This window comes from Phasianus colchicus, chromosome 9, assembly GCF_987193195.1.
Source record: "Phasianus colchicus chromosome 9, bPhaCol1.hap1.1, whole genome shotgun sequence".
NCBI classification, from domain to species: Eukaryota; Metazoa; Chordata; class Aves; order Galliformes; family Phasianidae; genus Phasianus; species Phasianus colchicus.
In genome coordinates this window covers 14,610,152-14,634,112 of record NC_143444.1, presented here as the reverse complement: position 1 = coordinate 14,634,112, position 23,961 = coordinate 14,610,152, and the positions used below count along the sequence as shown (strand labels likewise).

General features: G+C 39.2%; 1 protein-coding gene across 5 annotated transcripts; it reads left to right on the top strand.

Moving 5' to 3' along the window:
* The first annotated feature begins 115 nt into the window (after nt 1-115).
* Nucleotides 116-21,598, top strand: SLC35A3 (solute carrier family 35 member A3). 5 transcript variants are annotated; one of them, XM_090146254.1, is made up of 9 exons: nt 120-259; nt 9,566-9,784; nt 10,096-10,300; nt 11,339-11,493; nt 11,575-11,697; nt 12,806-12,977; nt 14,613-14,731; nt 15,227-15,360; nt 17,414-21,598. In XM_090146254.1, exons 3-9 carry the CDS (start codon nt 10,114-10,116, stop codon nt 17,502-17,504), a joined length of 981 nt encoding a protein of 326 aa, XP_090002380.1. In that variant the 5' UTR covers nt 120-259; nt 9,566-9,784; nt 10,096-10,113; the 3' UTR covers nt 17,505-21,598. The 5 variants fall into 5 exon arrangements, with proteins under 5 accessions (XP_031470600.1, XP_090002380.1, XP_090002379.1 ...); XM_090146253.1 differs by having other exon boundaries at nt 180-259; nt 9,562-9,784; XM_031614740.2 differs by lacking the exon at nt 9,566-9,784 and having other exon boundaries at nt 116-259; nt 17,414-21,597.
* Nucleotides 21,599-23,961: the final 2,363 nt, after the last annotated feature.

Here is a 23,961-nt window from a genome sequence, read left to right as displayed (position 1 = left end):
GGCTGAAGCGCTCCCGAGCGTTTCGCTCCCCGTTGCTAGGCGGCCGCTGCGCTGGCGGCGGGCCGCGGGGGGCGGCTGCGGCGCTGCTCCCGCCCTGCGCGCGGGCTCTGCCCTCCCGCGCTCCGCCGGAGCGGCTCGGGGCCGGGCGGGAGGCACGCCGCGGCCCTGGGAACGGAGCGGGCGGGGCCACGGCTGCAGCCGGAGCTTTTGCGGGACGGCACCCGGAAGCGCCCGGTGGCTGCGGCGAGCCGGGCCGGCGGTGAGGGGCGAGCTGCGAGCCGGCCGGGCCGCGGGTGGGGGGCTCGGTCCGGGAACGGCGGCGGAAGCCCGGCCGGGCCGACCCGCGCGGGTCTGGGGGCGGAGGCCTGAGGGAGGCCTGGGGAGCGTGGAAGCGGGAGGCGTCTGGGCCGGGGGCTGAATGGGAAGCGGGCCGTTGGGAGGGCTGGGGCCGGACGGGGTGAGAGAGGGGACGGAGGGGGACACCGAGGTGTCAGTGAGCGGCGTGGCCTGGGCGGGAGCGGGAAGGTGGGGCTGTGTGGAGGCAGCTGGCCGCGGGGCGGGGCGGCTCACCTGCCCGGCTCCTTGGGGTGCGGCGGGGCGGGAGAGCTGCGCGCTCAGGTGTGTGCGTGGCATCGCGGCATCACGCTGGGAGTTTGACTTGAGAAAGGCTCCAGCGGTACAAAGCTCAGGGCTTAATTAAAAAAAAAAACCCAACTAAGCACCCTAAAATGCTAAAGTAATGAATGAGATATGTGTTATGAAATAGAATGGAAGGTGGAAGAGAAACACCAAAAGGTACTAACTGCAAGTTGTGTCGTCTTTTAGTGAATCCTTTAAAGCATGTTGTAAGAGTGACAGAGAGTTGGAAGTCAGGGCAGAGTTTTACAGCTGGTTTGGTAGAAGAGATTGAGACTGCTTTCTATAGTGGAGGGCTGTGTTATCTGAGCTGTAAGCAGTGTATGCAACAAACTTCTACAAAGGAGCATTAGAGCAGGAAGCTGGGCTGGTACAGTGGCTCTGCATAGAAGGATTGGGATCAAAGATAACCCTTACTTCTCAGAGAACTGCTGTGCAGGCTGATTGAGTGGGCTTGGGAACAAACAGTAAGTTGACAGATTGCTTCATCTGAAATCCGCGAGGCTGCCCTTCTGCACAGGCACTGCACATTGCCTGTTGGCACGTGCTGTGGGCCTCGCCTGTTCAGTTGTTCCCAGCAGAGAACTCCATAAAAGCTGTAGCTGTATAGACATCTGCTGGAGCAGCCTGGGCTGGTGACTTCTGCTGGACTTGGTTTAGCTCAATAATACGCACTTTTCTTTTACATAGGAATAAGCAACACCATATAATTTTTACAGGCTGTAGAGTATTAAACACAGGATAGCTGTTGATAAACTGATTTACAATAATCTGTTCCTTCAGAAAACTGTAATTTTTTGTTCCATTACGTATTCTTAGGCATTATATGAACTTGTGGTAAGAGTTACAGTTCTGGGAGACAAGAATTTGCTGGTTTTGGGTGCGTGGTGTTCAGATGCATGGAAGCAGAATGTGCAGTGAAAATACAGGTTTGAGAACAGGCTGTGGTAGTAGCAAGTATAAATTTGATTTATTTAGAGCAGTGTATTGTTTGAAGCTGCTCTATGTCCGATACAGTAGCTGCCTGTATGGCCTAATTCCTTTTCTTGGTTATCACACAATCCTAGGGGTTGGAGGTGTGGGAGTGTGCCTCTGGGGTCATTGAGTCCAACCTTCTGCTGAAGCAGGGTCCCTACAGTAGGTTGCGTAGGAAGGTGTCCGGGTGGGTTTTGAATATCTCCGGAGACATCAATTCCACAACCTCTGGGCAGCTTGTGCCAGTACTCTGCCACTCAAAGTAAAGAAGCTTTTCCTCATGTTTGTATGGAACTTTCTGTGTTCCAGTTTGTGCTTGTTGCCACTAGTTCTGTTGCTTGGCACCTGAAAAGAGCCTGGCCCCATCCACCTGGAAACCCACCCTTTAGATACTTATAAGCATTGGTGAGATCTCCTCTTGATCTTCCCTTCTCCAGGCTGAACAGCCCCAGGTCTCTCAGCCCTTCCTCATGCTTGAGATGCTCTAGGCTCCTAATCGGCTACCAAGGTGAATGAAATCACTTGTCTGCTTAAAATAGTTCAGGATTTGGCTCTGTTAAATGAGGGCAATGCGTTCTTGATCCTTGGGACAGGTTTGCTTGATGTAGCTTCTTCTCTCTTATTGTTCTTCAATTGCTTGCCACCATGGCTTATTCTTCATCAGTTACCTCAGTTTGTGCCTGTAAGTGTGGTGCTTCCACAGGCTCAGTGCCCTGACTGGAGCTCAGGGGTCTGCGCAGTTAGCTTGCAGGGGAGGGGTTTCTTAAGATGTGTACCTCTTAGGAACCAGCTTAAGAATGTAAGATGGACAAGAGATTGGAATTTTTCCATTTGAATATTTCTACCTTCTTGTCTTCTGTTCAGACCCTTTCTGTTCACTGTTTAGCTATCTAAACTTATTTGTAATTACTGGCTTTCTGCAATAACTCTACAGACCTGTTTTCACTCTGTACTCAAGCTATGCTTGAGGGTCTGGGGGTGGCTGCGTTGCCTGTAGCACACGAATCATAGAATCATCATAGAATCACAGAATGGTTTGGGTTGAAAAGAACCAAAATGATCACGTAGTTTCAACCCCCCTGCTATGTGCAAGGTTGTCAGCCACTAGACCAGGCTGCCCAGAGTCAGATCCAGCCTGGCCTTGGATGCCTCCAGGGATGGGGCATCCACAACCTCCTTGGGCAACCTATTCCAGTGTGTCACTACCCTCTGTATGAAAAACTTCCTCCTAATACCTAACCTAAACCTCCCCTGTCCCAGTTTAAAGCCATTCCCCCTTGTCTTATCACTATCCTCCCTCATAAACAGCCATTCCCCCTCCAGTTTAGATGCTTCTTTCAAATGCTGGGAGGCCACAATGAGGTCTTCCTGGAGCCTTCTCTTCTCCAATATAAACAAGCCCAGTTCTCTCAAACTTTCTTCATAGGAGAGGTGCTCCAGCCTTCTGATCATCTTAGTGGTCCTCCTCTGGACCCGCTCCACGTCCTTCCTGTACTGGGGGCCTCAGGCCTGGACGCGGTACTCCAGATGGGGCCTCACAAGAGCCAAGTAGAAGGGGACAATCACCTCCCTCTCCCTGCTTTTTTAATGCAGCCCAGAACACAGTTGGCTTTCCGGGCTGCAAGCGCACATTGCTGGCTCATGTCCAGCTTCTTGTGCACCAGGATCCCCAAGTCCTTCTCTGCAGGCTGCTATCAAGGGGTTCTTTTCCCAGTTTGTATAAATACCAGGGATTGTCCTGAACCTGGTGATTCAGAAATAGCTCAACTGCGAGCTGCAGTTGAACCCCAGCAGTACTAGGCGTTCACTCTCAGCACCTCACATTGAGCCATGCCACTGCCTTGATACATCTGCAGGAGCTGCAGCAGAGCAGCGTCTGGCTCATCCCAGCCTGATGCTGCACTCCTGTGCTTGCAGAAGAATCGGGACTTGAACTAAAACCCAGAACTGAATGGCTTCTTGCGCACTGCCTGGGTCTTTCCATACTGTGATCTGTACAATGAATGCAGTGTGTGTACTGTTTGAAAAAGAGAGGCAGGTTGTATCAAATTTCTGTGCTGGCAGGCAGGCATTGACGTAATAGCCTAAGTCAATATAAAACTATTGCTCTACTGTGCGCATATAAGAACTCATTTATCTTATAGGCAGTAATAATGTTAGGTTTAGTTCAGTGAGGGCCTGCATTTTTGGAGCACTGAATATTTATGCTCAGTATGTGTTTTATTTAGCGCTCATCAAATTAAATTATCGTCAGTCCAAGAAAATTTTATATCTGGGTGCTTAGCTTTGCTGTGAAGGATGAAGTTTGTGTTGGTTGGAGTTTGTATTAGTTTTGTTGTTGGTGGTGGTGGTTGTTTTGTTTGTTTGTTTGTTTGTTTGTTTTCGGCAGACACAGAGTGGGTTAAAGACTGTTTAGCCACAATGAAGATTTTTATTACATTTAAGATTCGTAATTCCCAACTTCACTTTTTTATACGTAGATTAGAATTGTAACTTTTTTTCCATACAAAAGAAAACCAAAAATTCTTGTCTAGGGCATCCAAAAAAAAACATTAGCATTTCAGTAAAAATGGAAGCGAACTTTACCTGAGTCCCAAACAAGTTGAAGCACTATCTGAAAACAGGTGTTAGTTAATATGTAATTGCATCTTCCTTGTTGGACTTGGCAATGTCAGTTTTCTGTCAGTGAATCACTGGTACAGCTTTCCAGGGTCCTTGGCCCCTGACCTTAACCAAAGTTGAGAAGAAATCATTGGTTGGTCTTCAGCAGTTACATTTTAATGTGTAACCTATCTGCTCTTGCCGATGCTAAAAGGTATCAGTGTGGTTGTTGAAGGCCAGGGTTCAGAGTTCTGTCAGTGTTCTGCTGTGTTGTACTTGACGTCTTCTTCTCATCAAATATTATTTGAATACAAGAATGCTTTTTTATTTTCACAAGTTAAGATTCCTTTAAATGTAAACTGAGAAATTGAAAATGCTACTGTATGAAACCTGCCTTTGAGAGAGAGAGAAGAAAGAAAACAACATTGTTACTTTCTGCTATAAAAGATAGGAGAAAACTTTGCTGGTGCATTTAGTTTTTGTAACGCCTAAAAAGAATACAATCTCAAAGAAAAATAATACACATTGTAAACTATCAAACAAGGAGAATGAGTAACAAACTGAAACGCAAGAGAAAGAGCAGGGTAAGTATTAAAATGAGGTGTTTTGCAGTGGTTTAGTTGAAAAGTGGTATGTGTGCGGGGAGGAAGCTGATAATTATTTGATTGCTTATGGGGGGAACAGCAGAGAAACACATACCTGGTACGAGAAAGATGGAAAACGGTGTCATAAAATGAGAGGGTGTGGGGTTAATACAAAGTTTTACAGCATTATTAATTTTAATGGAATATTGACTGATGTATGAAGGATTTATGTATTTGGAGCAAAAGGGAAAATAGAGGTGCATTGTTGAATGATAGAGGTTAAATATTTGTATGTGTGAAATCCTGTTCAGAAACCAGTTGAGCAGCACTCAGTAGATTCGGAATGGTCTTTGCACCCTCAGTTCCACCTAGGATATTTATTTCCATACATAAAGTATTGCAGAAGCTATTACTGTTAGCTGTAAAGAAGATCATGTTGGCTTCTGAAAAAAAAAGATGTATGAGAGTAGAATCTCCCTCTGAGAAATACAGTTGTGTTACAGAAAGTAGCACTTCACGTGTGTGTTGTCCAGCACTGGGAAGAAGGCACTGCACTACTAAAGCATAGAAGGAAGAGTTTTAGGAGGAAAACAAAACAAAACAAAAAAAAAAGAAGCCTGTATTTTCTTCAGGTTTTGTGAGGTAGCTCTTACCCCACCTTCTTCTTGTGTTTTTCCTCTTTGTTCACATCTTATTATATTTGTGTGGGAATAGCATTGGTATTGGGTTCAAATTTCTTCTGAGAATGTAGTCCAGGTTTTTTAATCTACTATCCTGATTTCAAAGGGAATGCCCAGAATGTGTCCATGCCTGTTTCACCAGGGCGAGCTCCTGGCTCTGCGCTAAGCTGAGTCTGCCTTACAGAAGGAAGGGTTGGCGGTCACTTTCTGGCAGGTCCTAGACATGGAACTTGTGCAGTGGCACACACACAGCTTCATGAACTTCTGCATTTTTGTTAAGAGTGTGGTTGTCTCATTCTGCTCAGCTTTGTATTGTAAATAAAGTGCGAGTGCTGTTTGTTTGGTTAGGCAACCTTAAACTCATTCATAGTAATGTGGAATAAGAGCAAACTGTAGCAGTAACTTCTGTGCCGAGGGAACCTCAGCAGTGAAAATGCTTTACAGGTGGGCTGGGAAGAATGCAGTCTGTGTAGTGCTGTCACTGTGAATATGGGAAGCATAAGAATCCATAAGACTTTTTTTTGTGTGTTTGTTTTCAGATTAACTTGCATGGTGAGAGGGTAGGGAGGAGTCAAGAAGAACTAGTTGCTGGTAGAAATATATATTTTAGTATATATGTTATACGTATGTTAGTAAGTTAGTACGTATTTTTGAAGTTTCAGAAATGCAATCAATATTAAATTTAATAAAGTTAATTAAAAGTGAGCCAGGTATGGTGACTGTATCTAGTATTTCAGGTAGTTCATGAAATAGAATGTGGAGCATTAGATAACTTGGGACACTGAGAGAACTTTGATGATAGAAAAATAGAACCTGAAGTGTGAAATGTTAGTCTGTTGTGGAGAAGTTACTGAAGGAAATAGAAACCTGCAAATCAGAAATTCATTCATTCTGAATTAACACTACGAAGTGGAAACTGCTGATTTTTCACTTAAAAAAAAAATCTGCTTCCTTTTGAACAGACATTTTTAAAACTTCATGCAGTGTGATCTTTTTATGAGCTGAATAGTTACCATACTGATTTTTGTTGAATCGTTTCCTCATGCTATAAATCCTTTTCCTGGTCTTTTCCCCTTACATTTGAGAGGAGAACAGCTCTTTGTGGAGCATCCTTCTGCACTCTGCCTCTGCACACTGGTGTGCACAGAGGCTGTACATAGCACCACAGTGACTTCCCACACAGGCTGCCCTCGGCCTCTTGCCCTGTGTTCCATGCTGCTGTAGGGTGCATCTCAAGGCATACCAACTAAACTACATAGAAGCAGTTCCTTTTCTTTTTTCTCTTACCTGAACTAATAGAAGGAAGATAAGGAACCCAGTAAGGCCTGAGAATTACTGTGACAGCTGGTCTCCCAGCCTTTGAACTAGCAGGTGTAAATCGAGTTTGTGGCCTGCGGAGCTCTGGGTAGTCTGTCCAAAGGCAGGTAAGCAATCAAAGCCAGGAGGAGTGACTGTGTACAAGCAGTGTACTGGGAACTTCCATCTCGTTATTGATTTAAGAGTGTCAGGGTGTGGACTGTTACTGAAGACAGTATTTAAACTGAGTTTATGACTGCACAGTCTGTTGCAATGAGGATAGCAGGAACTGGGTGAGTGTCTCACCTGATAGTGATGTGTGAATCCAGCCCTGCTGTGGGCTGAGTTGCACAGGTCAGCTGTGTCAGCTTCAGTATTTGGCTCCTCTTTGGGATCCAGTCCCCAGCTTGCACCAAGTTCTGTGAGCTGATATACAACTGTTATAAAAGAGGAGAGACAAGGATTGCTGATAAGGTATTATGTGTGCTCAGCAGAGGGTGGTAATTTTATTGGTGTGCGTAGGTTTCAGAAGTATGTGGTTCCTGCTTTGTGGAGCAATTAACTTTAGTTCCACATGAAACTGCTTGTTCTCTGCTAACCTGTCATGCTGACCACTGAGAAGAGAGCTTGTAATCTATGTTCAGATATGAAACTGGACTCTTGAAGTCCATCTGATTTGAAATTTGAAAACTCTGAAGCTGCTTTGGTGAATTGTTGTGAAGGAATGTGTTCTGCTGCTGGCACTTTTTAGAAATACGTTGTCTGGCTTCAGAATGCAGCCCGGTGAATAGGACAAAGTGGATTTGTGGCTGTGTTGCTGGAAGCAAGATTACATTGATGGTGTTACTGTGGGAGAAGTTTCTTTTTTTTTAATCATGCTTACTGATCAAGAAAATACTATGGTTCAAGATGATGATGCGGTACGTGTTCCTAATGGCTTCTCCGGTGGGTTTGTTACACTGCTGTGCTTGTTGTTATGTTTCCCTACTGAATGTTTTGATAATTGCTCATAAGCAATGTATTGGTGATACACCTTTACATTGTAAGCATAAATAGATGGTTGTATGACAACAAGAAATGCACGTGTTAATTTTTGTTCTTGTGACCTATTTCAGTTAAGTTACTGAACTCTGAGTGCTGAGAAAGTCCTGACGTATTTTGTCACTTTACAGGCTCACAAAATGCAAATATTTTAATCTTAGTTCAGCAAAGATATGTTCCAATTATCTGTATTTTGTTCAGAAGCATTTTGAAAAGTGAAAAGGAACATCTGTAAGTGTGCTTTTAGGAGTCTTCGTGATAATCATCACTGTGTGTTCTTTCTGTACCCAGATTGTCATGTCTCAATACTAAAAAAATTGAATAGATGGGATGGCTGGAAGAAATGGTGTGTGTTGGCTTCTAAATGCTCATTTTGCTGTCAGTCCAGTAGCACAGGTGGATCTTTTTATGAAGTTCTGTTGTGTCTTTTCTCTTGGAGGGTTTTTTTTTCCCTTTTCTACTTCTGTGTTCTCTGTTCTGTTGGCATTTCTCTAGGGTATGAGCTCTGACCTTTCATGACCCTCTACATCTCTTCAAGGAAACTGCTTCTGTTTCTCATCCTTGTTTGCAGCTACAGCAAATACCTGCTTGACTAAAAGATCTTCATTTAGTTCTTGGGTGTGCATAATTTCAGTTATCTTCATGTAAAGGGTTATTCCATCAGAACCCGTTATTTGGAAAAAGTTAGCAAATAGTGAGTTTTGGCTGCAGTTTGTTTCTCTGTCATCTTTATATTTCTGTCTGATTTATACTGTCCTCTGCACTTACAGTATTTGTTTGTTCAGTGAGGTAAATGAAGTCATGGTTATTACAAAAGCATCTTCTGTTAAGCTTCCTTAAGGGAATTATTGCTTCCTCTATTTCTGCATCCAGGCATCTTTTTCTTTCTCCTTTGCTAGTGAGCTTTTACAAATATTTTTGCAGCCTTACAATTTCTGAAGTAAACAATTTTATTTGGTAGGATACGAGTGTGTACTTCACATCTCTGTGACTTGGCAGTTAGTAGTTGTTGGCAAGTTACTGCAGTGCCTCTGAAATACTGATGCTATACAGATATTCTTGTGACCTTGTATGCTTGACTGGAGAAAATCTCCTGAAGCTTAGAGACAGGTTAGGGCAAGTCAGGAATATTTGAATGACATGGCTCTACAGATCTCTGAAAAATCCTTGTTGAACTAGAGAAGTTGTGTCAGTGAGGAAACACTTTGGTTTCAGCTGCAGAGTACTTAGAGGTGTGAGCACATGCTTCAGCAGGGGGTACAAAAGTGCATAGTTAAGAGTCAAGCTCCATTTGCCTGTAGATGTGAAACATACACAGGGACAGCTCTGGCACAGGCATCCAATATGTACTACACACATCAGCTTTGGGCTTCTGGAAATAAGAACTGCATGCAACATATTGACTTGTTACTGCTTTTCTTGAAATTGCTGTTTTTTGTTTGTTTGTTTGTTTTGGCATTATAAAAGCAGTGCTCTGAATAAGTGGGTAGTGAAGGCAGTAATCTTTTTATGAAGAACATTTCTGTGTATGGGTCATCTTTGTACTTAACATACATAAAGAACAGCAGAAAATGATACAATGTTCTAAGTAGCAATGGTAATATATCCTTGTAATATACTGTCTCCAAAAGCAGCATTGCTTTTAGTTTCTTGCATTAACTTGGTGTTAAGTGGTGGCAAAGTGCAAAGGAAACCCTGTTAGGGCAGTGCTGACTCACTCTTATTCTGATGCTGTATTATCTGTCAAGGCAGAAATTGCAACCTGAAAAACTCTGGAGAGGTGGAAGAATGAGAAGCACTCCATTCTGGGGATAGCCTGTTGCTGTGGGGATACTAGGCATTCTGCAGTACTGCAGTATGGGGCTTTTTGTTTTTTATTCTGAAGATATCTTCTGAACCTTCCTCTGTGTAAAGAGATCTGTGATTGGATTAACTTTAAGGATTCATTTCGTGAAACCAGTATTTGGAAAGGTAACTATAAGTTAGTAGTCCATATTTGACTGGTTTTTTTTACAGATGAGAAATTAAAAGGAGTATTTCTGTAACTGCCACCTCATCTAATGTCCAGATATGCTTTTCCATTTCTAATCATGTATTTAAAAACATTTTTGAAGTGATAATCTCCATTTTCTCTTGAAATATTAGATAATATTGGTTGTTTACCTTTGCTGGAGGGGTCTCTGGCTAACTTAATATGTTGATTCCAAATGAAAATGACTGTCTGCAGTATTAAATTTTAAGCCTGATTTGTTGTTTGTTTGTTTATTTGTTTTCTATTTCAGGAAGAAAGTAATAAAGAAATGTCTACCAATTTAAAGTACCTTTCCTTGGGCATCCTGGTTTTTCAGACCACAAGTTTAGTGTTGACAATGCGTTACTCTCGGACACTGAAAGAAGAAGGACCTCGTTATTTGTCCTCTACTGCAGTAGTTCTTGCTGAACTTCTGAAGATTTTGTCCTGTGTTCTACTGGTCTACAAAGACAGCAGTATGTGTTCAATTTTGCATCAAATAATTTTCTTAACCAATATGCTGTATTGTAAGGGGAACTGCAAAGCAGCCATGTGAGTAGAGGCTCACAAAAAAAGCATTTTGCTTTCTCATTAAAGAGGCAGCCTGGGGAAGACTGTAGTCATACTTCACTTTTCAACACACCCAATAGAATTTTGTGTCTGCTGAAGTGAGTTCTCTTTAAATAACTATGCATACTAAGGTGTACAAGAATAAATTTTCTGCTAGCAGCTTGAAGCCTGTTTTTTGCTCAGATATTTTAAGAAATTTATAAATAAAAGTAGGACAAAATGAAAAGCTGCATGTCTGAAGCATGAATGATAATGTTGAAGCCTATAAATAAATCACGCAGATACAGAAGGGAAATAGCAATTTCATTAATACAAAAAGAAGTACAATTTTAAGCTCAAAAAAAAAAAAAAAAAAAAGATATTTGGACTTACTCTCATTTTGTACATTTTATACTGCATTTATCCAGTTCCTTGACATGTGCATTAGGTTTTCAACAGTTTAAAAATAACATTGCGTATTCATAAATATTGATGATTCTGTAGGCTCTTAAACATGTGCATTGTAGGTGGTACTCTTTAAGTTATCAGCTTCAAATATGGCTAAGTTTTATTTTAACATCAATTGAATAATTCACAGAATCATAGAATATCCCAAGTTGGAAGGGACATACAAGGATCATCATGTCCAACTCCTGGTCCCTCACAGGGCCACCCAAAAATCAGACTGTATGTCTGAGTGCATTGTCCAGATGCTTACTGAACTCCAGCAAGCTTAGTTCCATAACCACTTCCCCAGGTAGCTTGTTCTAGTTCTGATATTCCAGACTACACCAAGACATTTTTCAGGTTTACGAAAGACAATTATTCTGTAGTATTTTGGGTTTGTGATAGCAGTGATAGATATAAAAAGGGGGAAATTATTAGTCTTGAAGAACAGAACATTGCTCTTTATTTTTTCCCTTCTCCATTTAGTCTACGAGGCTATTTCTGTGTTTCTTTGGTAGAGTGCAATTTACGGACCCTGAACAGAGTGCTACATGATGAAATTCTTAATAAGCCCATGGAAACTCTTAAACTTGCCATTCCTTCAGGAATTTACACTCTTCAGAATAACTTGCTCTATGTAGCATTGTCAAACCTAGATGCAGCCACATACCAGGTACTGTACATCTGGATTGTTCTGTAAGTTTCAAAAAACAAATATGAATTATGTGGTAATAAGTGTTTCTGGTTCTTTTAGGTTACATATCAACTGAAAATTCTTACCACAGCACTATTTTCTGTGTCCATGTTAAGCAAGAAATTGGGTATATATCAGTGGCTGTCGCTGGTAATTTTAATGACAGGAGTGGCATTTGTGCAGGTAAATAAATGTGATGTGTTTACTCAAGGAACGTGCATTTCTATTCTGATTGTGCAGCTTCCTGATTGTGCAGCTTCCTGGTTGTAGCAGCTGCACACCGGTACTGGAGTACAGCCAGAAGCTACAAACCACAACTGGCCATGGCTGGAGGACACAAAAAATGGTTCAAAAGCAAGAGATAACAGCTCTTCTTGAGTTCTTGTGCCCCTGGATTGGCCTGCAAACAGTAGCTATAAAAGTATTTGTAGTGCACTTCTGACACTAGTAGTTTGGATTCACAGATCTTCTCTGACAGCGCAGTCCTGCTGCTCATCTTATGATGTATGGTTTCAGCATGGCAAATTGACTTAAATTTCTTCAAGAGCAAAATCTTTTCAAATGATGGGAGGTGTAGGAATTTGTAGCTTTTAGAGGGATTGTGGGATAAGAGACTAAGAGTTTTTAGCAGATTTTAGGGTATTCTAGAATTTTTTATTGTAGATCTTAAAGATGAAAAGAAAAACTAAGGATTAAATTTTATAGATTTTTTCAATTTAACCCCAAAAAATAAGAGCAAAGCATCCTGACAGAAATTAACAGACTCTTTGGTATGTTTTTTGTTGCACTACGCTTTATTCTCTTAGCATTAGATACTTCACAACGTTTAGCTTGTTTTAGTTGTATGCAAAATCATGAACAGATACCTATGACAGTTTATCACATCTTAAAGACATCTGGGCAAAGTGGTGTCCTGACTTACACTTGTGTATAGAAGAGGTAACCAACTGACAGGTTGCAAAAGTCAATCACAATGAATGACTAGGATGAGTTGAGTAGTGCTGGAATTCAGGGTAGTGCTGGCTTATACAGCTAGGCAGGTAAAATCCTAGGCCTGTTTAAGATGATGGATTTTCTCCCAGTTGAGGCACAACTATGCTCCTTACAAGCATACAGTAAGAAAAGTTATGTCTTTGCAGTTCTTTAGAAGTATTTGTGATGCAAAATACAAAAGGTTGCATGATTGTCTGCATTTCGTAATTATTATTGTTGCTTAAAAAATATCTTGCATTCTATAGATGCTCGTGACTTGATTTTAACAGTAAGTTTGAATAACTGTTTTTACATCCAGTGGCCTTCAGACTCTCAAGCAACAGCTGCTAAGGAGCATTCAGCAGGATCTCAGTTTGTAGGCCTGATGGCAGTTCTTATAGCTTGCTTTTCTAGTGGATTTGCAGGCGTTTATTTTGAGAAAATTTTAAAGGAAACTAAGCAGTCTGTGTGGATAAGAAACATTCAGCTTGGTAAGTTTAATTTTAGTTATCTCTTAGAGCAGGAATACTGCATTCTGATTTAAAATAAATTCGCAGAAATATGAAATATCAAAAATGTAGTGGTCTGCATAAATGTGCTTTATAAATGAGTAGTACACAAGATAGAATTCTAGGAATTGCTTTCTGCTATCAACCCAGTTCTTGATTTAAATTTTATAGTGTTTGTTACTTTGCATGAAAGCTGTCAATTGAATTTTACTTAATATGCTCAAAAAAATATTATCTTGTGCAGATTTTGTGTGTCCTGTGTATCTTTTGCACAGATTAATCAGATAAGTACATATAGAGGAAAGGATACTATATTTTTTCTTTTTTTTTTTTTTTTTTGGAGAGTTCAATATTAAACATGGAACATCAAAATAAAATAAAATATGTTCCTAAATAAATGCTTTGAAACCTATTTTACAACTGAGATTCTTTTTCTCTTGTCTGGATAGACAGTTTTTATAGGTTGGCAATTTTAATACAAGAAAAAAGCATGCATGCTTGTGAATAAAGATGACGTAATGAATTTATAATTATTTCAGCATGAAGATCAGTTTCTTTTAATTGTCTGAATAATCACCAAATAACTGTATGTACGTATGTACAAATGTTCATCCTAACTTTTAATGTTCTTACCTATTGTGCACCTATCAGTAAGGGAATACCTTCTCTTCCCAAAGCAGTTCTGTATCTTCTAGAGCCTAGATGTTAATGCAGCAGAGTTAATTTCAAGAACACCTCAGTGTATCCTTCCTGTGAGTGCCAGATAGCTACTCACTTAAGACACTGTCATTCAGAAGCAAGTGAATCATAAAGCAAGAGCTTTGAAATAGAGCTTTAGTCAAAACAGCAAAAAAAACATCAAAACCTAATTTTCATTTTCATATCCTTAGAGGTTGTAGAAAAAATGGAAACAAAAGTTGGGTAGTTTTTAAAATATGTACCAGTATCTCATTAGGAATGTATAAGTAGTTGCTTTATCATTCCTTTATTTTAGCAGATCAATTGGGGGAAAAAAAGAGAAGTAATTAGTCTATTGTGAATCAAATCTGAATTTTTAATTAGGTTTACAAAAAGAAGTATTTTGTGTCAAGGTTTTATTTCACTCAAAACAATGTCCTTTTCGGATGGAATTGATGGAAATGCAATGAAAACAGTGGTCAGCTTTTCACAGAATGGAGAGGAATAGAGCCTAGATCAGTCATAGAGGAGATGTCTCCATCACTTTCATTCCTGAGGTGATTACAGAAAATTTCCCTCCTAACAGTAGAAAACCATACTTACCAAATTATAAACTTTTTATCTCATCTCAGTTGCTTCTTTTGAGATTGTCTCTGCTGGTAAACTAAGTGAACTGATAAGTCACTTCATTGCAGTAGAAAGCAATGAAAGATATGCATATGAAAAACTCCTAGTGGAGACAGGCATAACTTCTGATAAGTGTAGAAAATTGCTTTTTAAAAGAAATAATTATCTATCTGAACACTGTTTGCATTTGGATGTGATGCTGCAAGTAGCTGTCCTATTTTAAAATCAGATGTGTATGAGCAGTGTTTGAGGACAGGAAACCTGTTTGCATGTTTTTCACCTGAAACTTATAAATCAATCTCGTATTTCCAGGATTCTTTGGCAGCATTTTTGGACTGATGGGTGTATATATATATGATGGAGAGCAGCTGTCCAAAAATGGATTTTTTCAAGGATATAATAAACTTACTTGGATAGTTGTTGTTCTACAGGTAAGATATATTATGCTTCTGTCATTTGGAGATTTCCTTTCTTTAAATGGTAGGGGAAATTAATGAGTGTAGGTGAAGTACTGGGATGTCTATAATTAAAAGTCTGATGTAGCACTGTTAGAAAAAGCTTCTAAATACAAATTTGGAAATTCAGAGCAGGTATATGATTGTTGTACAACATAAAATTATGTGAATTATTTCATTTGCAATGCTTAAAATATATATATATATATTTTAAATACATACATGCCCTTTCTCCCACAGCTAAAAATGTATAGTACAAATGTTTTCTACTAATTTTAATAATGTATTAATGATGTATTTAATAGTATGATAAGCAACTTCTCTATTGGGGAATAAAGTGGATTTATGTAACATAAAACAATTGTAACATTTCTAGACATAGAGACTTTTCCTAAAACATGACTGTTTTGTTAATGTAGATATTCTCAGTGGAATTACTGTGTTGCAAATCCAAACTTCAATATTTTTCAGGCACTTGGAGGCCTGGTGATTGCTGCTGTTATAAAATATGCAGACAACATTTTAAAGGGATTTGCAACTTCTCTCTCTATTATACTTTCGACATTGATCTCCTATTTCTGGCTTCAGGATTTTGTCCCTACGAGGTAAGAATTATTTTTCACATGTACAGAAGAAAGCAGTGATTGAAAACTTAATGCTTATCAGATATAACAGCAACAATAAACAAAATAAGGCAGCCTTATAAAATAGTTAGATTCAACTTCCACAAAAAAATTTAGTCTCATAACATAACTAGTACTAAAATGTCGTAGTATAGTTATCAAGATTAAGTTTTTTGTAAGATAGAGCCCCCCACAGATAAGGAATAATTGAATCTCAAATCTCTGCTTTTGACAGACCTCTCTCTTCCAGGCTCTATGTTCTTTTCATCTGCTTTTCCTCAGTTTGTTAAGGCTATTCCTCTTTTTATCTGATGACTGCCTTGCACTGTGTTTGGCTCTGCTCTTGGAACCACTTTCTCCCTGGCTGTCTGTTCTGAGTAAGAACTGAGACAAAGCGATTACTCTTGTTCATTAGTTGTCTCCTAAATTGACATATCTTCCACAAGTCACCTCATTGCAAGATGACTTATGACTGAACAACAGTAGTGATGATCATCTATTTATACTGCTTTTCATCCAATCTCTAAACAGTCCCTAGAAGAAACTGTTCCAGTCATACGCAGAAAATTGCACTGCAGTGATTAGTAAGCACCCAGAAGCCCAAAACCAGGGCTTTTTTTTTTTTTTTTTTTTTAGAAAACAATACTCTATTAAAGACCTGACTAAGGAGAGAAAAATGCTGTATGTTTCTAGGTGCAATACACCAAGCTTTGTGAACAACATTTTAGGAGCTTTGTTTTGTACATAGATATATTGTGATTTTCTTCTTAAAGTATGGAGTGTAAAAGTAATATTCTAATTTTTAAATATATTAATAGGATTTTGCTTATAGTGAACATGAATTTATCATATATATATTACACATTCAAGGTATAAAAATATTTCTGATAAAAGCTTTTTAACCAGAAGGAGTATACACAACGTAAGCAGGAGTTTGTTTTAACTTTCAAAAAAGGAACCAGAGTTAACTATTGGGGCTTAAAAATGGGACATATCAGACTTAAATTCTAAATAACCTCCTATTAAAATGAATGTGGAAAGTGGTATAAGAAGTTCTGTGTGCTCAAATAGAAATTAATAAGTAACTTAGCTGCCTCTGCAAACAGGATAAAAATGGAAATTGCTGAATAATTAAATGAAGGAGAGCCAACTCACAGGATGTAAAATTTGAATCCATCCCATTTAATAAAACTTAATCTTTAATATGTTCTTATGCCAGCTGAATTTATGTGAACTTCCTAATTGTTCCTCTCACTTGAACAAGCATTTTTGGTTGGGATAATAGACATAAAATGCTTTAGTGCTTGAATGTCCTACAATAGATCATGTCTGAAGTAAGCAAACTGTATTCTCTGAAGTATTATCATGTAGTGTACCACAGTTTTTTTTTTAGTGTTCAGAAAATCGGGTTGTCAGCAAGGTTCTTTTCTTTAAGATGTACTGGTAACTATTGAAACAACTTGAAAGGCCCCTTTGTGACGACGCAAAGGCTGTCTTTATTATCTTTTCCTTATATAAATACTCTCATAGCTGCCAAAACTGAGTATAGACTGTCTTGCAACTGGTTCTTGGGCAGCAGAAACTAGTTTTAACACAAGTTTGGATTTCAGAGCCATGTTTAGCTCCAAAGGCATGATGTGAATCAAATATTAAAAACAGCTGAGTGGCTACAGTAGTCGCACTTCTTTAGCTTCTGCTTGCATTTTGCATAGAGCTTTAGTCAAAAGGAATAGAAATGAAAGGTCAGTCTGATTACCTTTGACAGTTATTCCATGAAACTATGTTTAATTTTCAGAATATGTCAGTATAATGATAGGTTATTTTGCTTACCTGGATGTAGATAACAGATTTCAACTTTTTCCTGCATTCTTCTCCACAAAATACATGGACATTTTTTCATTATAAATGGGATGAATGTAGTTTATTCTTCCTATATTCTCACAGGATTGATGTCCTTTCTTTGACTGTACTACATACAATCATGTTAACTAAAACCAGCTAACTTTTTTTTTTCTTCCATTCCTATTCTATTCAGTGTCTTTTTCTTCGGAGCCATCCTTGTAATAGCAGCTACTTTCCTATATGGTTATGATCCCAAACCTGCAGGAAATCCCATTAAGGCATAGCTGACTACTTCAACCTGCTTCTCAAGATCATACACTGGGGGCCTTGCTAAAAATGGCATGTGGAAGGTGCCATTGTGCACTGCAAGGGAAGGATTACTACCCTGAATCGAGTGAAGAAATTTTTATGAGTAGTTTTGAACAGCCAAACGGGTTAAAGATGGATGATGATACTGACTGGGACTGGTGGAAAAAAATGACAGGGGAAAGCCCAGTGCAACTTGCTAATAAAAACTTGAAGTGAACAAAAAGTTTCCAAGAAACTGCAATTGGGAATGTTTACAGCTTTGACCTGGGATTGCATCAAAGAATTTACTGTATTGACTGCTGCACTCTGTCCTATGCACTCTTTGAAAGAGCACATGACAACATTGTCAGATTGTATGTTTTTGCAATTTGACTATATTTAATGTTAGTACATGTTTTTAACTGTTTGTCTATTTACATGAAGTCAACTGAATGCACATCATAGTTCTAAAGCGATGGTTCTAATTAGGTATTCCTTATTAAAATGAAAATTGAAATATGACTGAAAGACATTTTCACAATAACAAATATTTTTATATTTTAGAAGGCTGATTTAACAACAGAGATCTGTGTACTGTTGCTTATATAAAGCTATTGTAAGAATGTTAACATTCTCACCAGTATGCAAAGGGAGAAACTGAGAATGAAAGCTGGAAATCTGTGTTGATACTCCAGCCATCATGAGGATAACCTGTAGTGTTCCAGCAGATGCAATAACTCTGTGAGCACAGGACACAGTTTGCTGCAGTAATCTGGCACTATGAGGTGGGTTATAATGGAGTGCTTGCTGAGATGTTATGTTCACTGTTTTTTATTTTTATTGATTATAAATCAACTTATTGGTAGAACTTCTAAAGTAGAGTGTAGTGGGGTTCTTTGCTTTTTTTGTTGTTGTTGTTTCTTTTTTTTTTCTTTTTGCTTTAAATATCCCCTGTGGATGTTTTTTTACCTGCAATTAAAGAAAAAAAAAAGCCCATAATAAACATTTTAAATGCATTGTTGTTGTCTGTTACAGCTCCAGATTGAGCTATTGTGATATATTATCTGTGTACTGTACTGTATTTTATTACGGAGGCTTTTTTTTTTTTAACAATTGTTACTGACTCATGAACTCTCAAAGTCTGTCTCAGTACATTTGTATGTAATGGCATAATTTGAGTTTTTTATTTTCATTATTATTATTATTAATTTTGTTTTGGGAGTCCTTGAGCTAACAGACCAAAATGGATTCTGTGGGGCTGTTCAGTCTAGTAGTGGAATTACTTAAAAAGAAAAGAGAATGAAAAAGTACTGAATTGTGCAATAGATAAATATAGAAGCATGCTGGTTTTTTATTTCCAACCAAAAGAAAAAAAAACACGAAGAAACATATGCAGATCAACTGTTAGGAACATTTTGTTTGTTGAAGTATTTGCATATAGCCAACTGAGAAAGAAGTGCACCAAACAGTGCCAGAACAGTAAACAAAGAAAAGGCTTAAAAATCACTTGGTTTTAGGAGACCTATTCACAATGGATATTAATGTAGGTGACTTCTTACCTATTCATTACATATGTATATGTATGCATTGTACAGAAACATATCAGTAGTCCCATTCAGTTGAGTGTTAAAAACGTTTGTTGTTCTTTTTTCCTCTGCTCTATCTCACTTCTTTCTTGTGCTAATGAATATGATGTGAAGAGAGAGGTGTTTCAAAACGTTTACCAAAGTACCTCAGTCCCTTTTCCACAGATACTTAGTTGTGGATTGCAAAGAGAGGATTCTCTAAGAGGACTCTGAGATTTTTAATTAACATTTAATTAAATATTGTAAAGAAAAAGGAAAATATCTACTTTTATCAGCCAAGTAAAAATAGTCTTTTCTTTTGTTGTTGATGACGTATTATTTCTGTAGCATCAGAGCAAGACAGTGAAGAAATTTCAGAGTTATGCCAAGGGCTTACTAAGCTTTCTGAACTGTGAATCCCAGCATGCCATAATTGCAAGAGCTATGCTGCTCAGTAGTTAAAATTGTCTAATGTTACCCTAAATTGGCATCCTACTTTACTAACCTTTCACCTATAATCTTCAATCTGCCTAAGTGAAAAATTACATTTAGTCATGTCACCACTGAAATGCAACATGAGGTCAGATGTACGCAGAGCATTGCTTGGTGCGTGATGGGAGGTGTGTGTGACCAAAACAGTTTGACAAGTGTTGTAGTAATATTGGCCTACTTTTAATTTCGTGAATCACAAATCACAGTAGTGGAAATGTTCAGGTCATATAGTTGGATACTTTGTTGAGGATTTCTCAAGAATGAGGAGAAGCAGATTAAGAATGTAAAACCAATTGCATAGAAAGGGATCAAATAGGCCAAAGGATTGCACAGTTTTAATATATCAGGTGCATCAAGTTTGTCTTTAAGCATAAGTTTTTAGGAAGTAACAGGAATATGTGATCTTTGCTTTTGAATAGGATGGCATCTTACAGCCTTGGAAAACAACGTACGTACATAGTGTATTAGGGATCAGTAACTTCTGTCTGTAGATAAAGGACTGTCAATTTCCAGTCCATTAAATATTCTAGCAGAAGGGTAAATCTCTGTACATTTGTGACTGTAAAGGAAATAAGAGTTTGCAGTTTTAGCTGCATTTCCTCAGCTGTTTACAGAGCCTGAGGGCTCTGCAGGCTGAAAAGCATTATTCTGGAGGGAAGGAAGGCACTGTATGCTTCTTGTGATGGTGAAAGACTTGAGGAAGGTTGCAACTGCTACAGAAATCAATCAGAGAGCGTAAGCGTGTTTTCCCTTTGGGATACTTTTGGATCTGAGGAAAAAGAAGTTTTACTTCTATCATTCATTAACTAACCAAAGAAACGTAGCAAGTTGGCACAGAGCTCTGGGAAGCAGGGGGTAGCGTGCTTTGAATTTGCCCTAAAAGTGGTCTGTAGGAGTATAACTTTCCGAAAATGATCTTGTCTTTCTGATCTGTGTTTCCGAATTTAAGAAAATGGATTTTTTTAGTTTATTTGTATATTTAGGAGGCTAATCCATACTCAACAGAATTTTATTTAAATATTTATAATGTTATAGAGAGGTATTTATTTGCATAATTTGAATTATGTCATTTTTTTAAAGGCTTACATAATGGGATTACCAGTATTTATTGAATACTTGGGTACTTAGTAGGGTTGTGTTGTTCGTTTGTTTCAATCTCTGGGATACCTGATAAATGGTGAAATACCAGTCAGATATTAGAACTTTCCTCAAAGCAAAATAAATCATCAGTTCAGTGGTGAAAACTCTTAAATCCAACATGAGCTAAAGATAAGATAAACTTTCCTTTAAACATTGTATTTTTGTGCTGTCCACAAGTGCCCAGTTATCTTTTTCTCAAGGAATTCTGATAACAGTATAGTTCTATGAAAGTTCTTTGTTTTAGACAAACTGCAAAAAAGCTTACCTTTTTGTTTGCTTTAATAATAAAAGGTAGATTCATGTTCTATTTCCTGCTTGTACAAGACAATACCTGTTTATACTATAACTTTTAAAGACTTTTGTTTTACTTTTTTTCTTAAAGAAATGATTGTATTTTGTTAGCATATCCTTACGTTTCAGTTATTCATGTGGTCCTTTTTCAGATTTTTAAGATCATATTATCATTTTGTGTTCCTGACTTAGTTTTATGGCTCTAATTCGAGAGACTGTAATGGATTTTGTTAAACTGTTTTAATATTGATAAATGAGACTTTGCATTTATTATGGTTTTTATTGTCAGTAACTTTCATCTTTTAATATATTTCCTTATCACCATATATGTTCTGCTATATATAAGCAATTGTCACTTCCAGATTTGAAGTTGTTACTCATTGTGTGTTTCTTGCTGGTTATTATGAGGGAGGCGGATGATTATTGTTTTCTTTCTTTTGTAAGAATGCGATATTTTAACAAGTTAGCTCTGTGTGTGTGTGTGTGTGTACAGCCAGGTGTGTTTACCTCTAGCGTGGTGTTACACCATACTTCTGGGAGCATAAGAAAATCCAAGTACCCTTACTTTTGTTTGTACTCTGTGCATTTTTAATGCTGATTTTTTTTTTTTTTTCCTACAGGAAGTTATTTGAACTAAAGAGTTCTTCTCTTTCCAGGTGAGCTCATTATATATTTTTAGTTATCTAGAATGAGGGGTTTTTTACTGGAAAAAAATGTAAGAAGATAAGTGGGATGAATGAGATGATAACTTCTGATCTGTGTTACTGTGAATCCAAATTTCCTGTTCAGTTACATTTATACCTTTGCCTAACTATTTCCTGCTAGGTGAATTTATATATAACTCTGCAGGAGCAAAAAAAGTCTGTCCTGAGGTGCAGTTCAGTGCTTGTTCTTGACTGACTGCTACATGTTTGCACCCAAGAGTAAAATTTGGCCATGACATTTTTGATCTGTGCCTGTAGTCTTCCATTCTCATTTCCTTGGCAATTGATAGCTGAGTAAGAATCGCTTATATGCTAAACATATTTATTGCTGTAAGTAACTCTTTTATTAAATTTCTGAAGTTTTCTTTACTGTCAATGTATTTTAAACAAAGTTTTAAATATATGAGCCCAAATATAAACCGTGTATTCAAACTTTGTGACAAAATTTTTAGGTTAGAGTTAGGATTTTTTTTATATGTTGATCTGTGAATAACTACAGTGAATACAATTCTAATATACAGTGTTTCCCAGCAGTTTCATACTTTGTATGAAAGGTTGCACAGTACAGTGCAGGTGTTTGGATGTAACAGTCAAAACTTTTGCTTCTTTTCTTCAGGAAACTAAATGTCTGTCAGGAGTTTCTCAGTTAAATCATGGTAGAGTGAGTTGTGTCAGGACTTACGTAGGAAAGTGGAGTTTGCAGTTTGAAGGTATGTGTCTGGCTGCGATTCACAGCAGCAAAAGCAAGTCGTATTTATCTGAAGCTTATTCTAAATCTAGGAATTCTCTCTAAAGTCATCTGTTTGGTCTACACCAAGCAAACTGGGTGTTTCTCTTTATTTTATTTTTTGGGTAATGACATGGAAACAGAGGATGGTCTAATTACATGTGAATGAAAAAACAGCTGTTTAATCAGCATAGTCACAAAATGTCTTTGCTGCCATCTAGTTGTGGTAACCTTTCTAACCTTTAATTTCTGCCATATGATGTGTTTGCATGTGTCTTGCCCACCAAAATGTGGGCACTCCTTTTGAGGAGCAGCCTTGAAACCATGCCAAAATCTTAGGTCCCTATGGAGTGAGAAACTGTGGAGCATGGGATTTTTCCACAAAATGGTCACATACTTGACATAATTTAATTAAGACGTGTAACAAATGTCTGATAATAGCAGTCTCTCCATGGGTAGGCCAGTAAGTCTGCTCTGTGCATCTTGATCTGGATTGCTGCTTGCCTGTGTCTCCGTGCGAGACCAGAATAAATCCGTGGTTCTGAGGAAGGCTTTGCCTCATGACATACCAAGATAAAAGCTGCATTATGATGCTTTATGTTAAGGCTAATGGTTTGTTTTAAGCCCGATGAACTTAGGTGGCAGGTGATTTGCAGCCCTTTGCTAACATAACACTGCTGTGCTGTAACTGAGGGAGAGCACGGGGCTGTGCTGAGTGGCGGTCAGCATTGCAGCTGCTGTTAAGGATGGGGGATGTAAGAACATGGTTTTGAGAGAAACCAGGCTGTTGTAGGAGCTGGGGATACAGCAATATGTGGAAATAGGGATGGAAGACGGAGGACCGAGTGGGGGAAAGTGCTCCGTGGAAGAACACGGAGAAAACATTGGTATGGGGACAGAGGCGCCTCAGAGCTGCACCTAGGTGTGTGCCTGTAGCAGTGTTGGTGTGGGCAGTGCTGTTTGTGCTGTCGGACGTGAGCAGGTAAATGAGCTGCAGACCAGTAAATGCTGCAGGTAAAGAATAGCAGTAGGTGTTTCTCAACAATGTTCTCCAGCAGCGGCCGTATCGCCCTGCAGAGGCCGAGCCCTGCCCGCAGCGTGCTGAACTGGAGCGCGAGGCAGCCTGCTGATTTAGTTATTAAATCCTTCGTAAGCAGAGTTAAGAACTTGACAGTCAGAACGCAGAACGCCTGCAGGTCGGATTTGTAAAATGGGTTCTCTCTGGTTCCATCCTGTGGCCCTCGAAGCGTCCTCGCACGCCTGACAAGCGCATCCGAGAACCGCCTTCGGAGGCTCCTTTTCCTCGGGCTCCCGGAGCTGGGCCCCTGCTGGAGGCGGGGAGAGGGAGACCGCGCCGAGGCGCTGCGTTCGAGTCTCGGCGCCGCCGGGAGGCGCGGAAGGCAGCGCGCGCGCAGCGGCGGGGCGCTGACGGCCGGGACACGGCGCTTGCGCGCGGCTCCGAGCGCCACGGCCGAGGCTGTGCGCCCCGCTCACGTGATCGGCGCAGACCAATGGGGCGATCGCGTGATGCGCG